Source organism: Penaeus monodon, chromosome 31 (assembly GCF_015228065.2).
Source record: "Penaeus monodon isolate SGIC_2016 chromosome 31, NSTDA_Pmon_1, whole genome shotgun sequence".
NCBI classification, from domain to species: Eukaryota; Metazoa; Arthropoda; class Malacostraca; order Decapoda; family Penaeidae; genus Penaeus; species Penaeus monodon.
In genome coordinates, this window is record NC_051416.1 from 36,404,557 (window position 1) to 36,405,689 (window position 1,133).

General features: G+C 44.3%; 1 protein-coding gene across 1 annotated transcript in view; it reads right to left on the reverse strand.

The window, feature by feature from the left end:
- The window catches only part of LOC119592964, a 2,994-nt gene that overhangs the window by 1,663 nt on the left and 198 nt on the right, over positions 1-1,133 (reverse strand). Inside the window, exon 2 of the mRNA XM_037941852.1 lies at positions 12-1,131. Within this exon, the coding sequence (XP_037797780.1) occupies positions 12-1,131 (1,120 nt within the window). The remainder of the gene's footprint in view (positions 1-11; positions 1,132-1,133) is intronic.

Below are 1,133 nucleotides of genomic sequence, written 5' to 3' on the forward strand. Positions count from 1 at the left end.
ACCGCACTCACCTGCACATTCATTCCTCCATCAGTCGATCCCTCAATCGCCCCGATCACCAACTCATATATAGGATCTGGCAGACAAGCAGCTAATGAATTACCAGTAAAGAACGGAGTATCGACATAGATAAAAGCCTCTGGATACTTAAACACCATATTATTGGCCATCCTTATGTCAACCATTCTACCCGTGAACTTGCTTCTAGGCACCAAACTATCTTTCACTAGCAATGTCGTACATCCAGGATCACGAAACACGTCAACTCTCACACCTTCCACTTTACCTCTTGCAATCATCAACTTATCACCATGATTAGCCATTGCCGCTTTTTCAACATTCGATTTGATTATCTTACAATCTTTGTACTTTGATCCTCCGAACCTGTTATAGCAATCCTTGGCAAGGTGATTACCTCGTCCACACACGAAACAAGCACGCGCTCCGCCTTTCATCCTTTCCTCGCCCCTATTCACTCCTGACGTAGAGCTGCTATTTGCACTCTCACTCCCATGACCTGTCGCGTTCCTCTCATGACCCTCTCTATCTTTCCTACCATAATTTACATGCGCTTCCATATACAATTCTGCAAATTTTATCATCTCATTAAATGTTTTAAAATCATGCTCCTTTAAGAATAGCACCATGCTTTTATCGCACGCATTCAAGAATTGTTCAGTGAGCATAAGATCAAATACATCAACATAGGTTTGTTCACAACCTGCAAGTTCGACCCATCTTGTTAAATTGTTCTTTAGTCTGTTGGCAAATTGCGAAGCGGTTTCATTTTTATGGAATTTCGAATTACGGAATCTTAGCCTATAGCCCTCGGCCGTGCATTGGAAACACCTGAGCAGCGCTTCTTTCACTCGCTCGAAGTCGCGCGCTTCCACTGGCGAAAGATGCTGGTACGTCTCGAGCGCTTTCCCTTGCAACAAGGAGGCTAAGCTGACCGCCCAAACGTCTTGGTCCCATCCGGCGCTTGTTGCTAGTCTTTCGAACCGGAGTATATACGCGTCTATACTGTCATTAGCCTCATTGAACACAGGCAGTTTCGGAAGTGCTGGTTTAAAAACATCAGCTTTTACTTCATACGTCTCACTCTCGTCACTTTGCACTCGTAATCTTAGTCT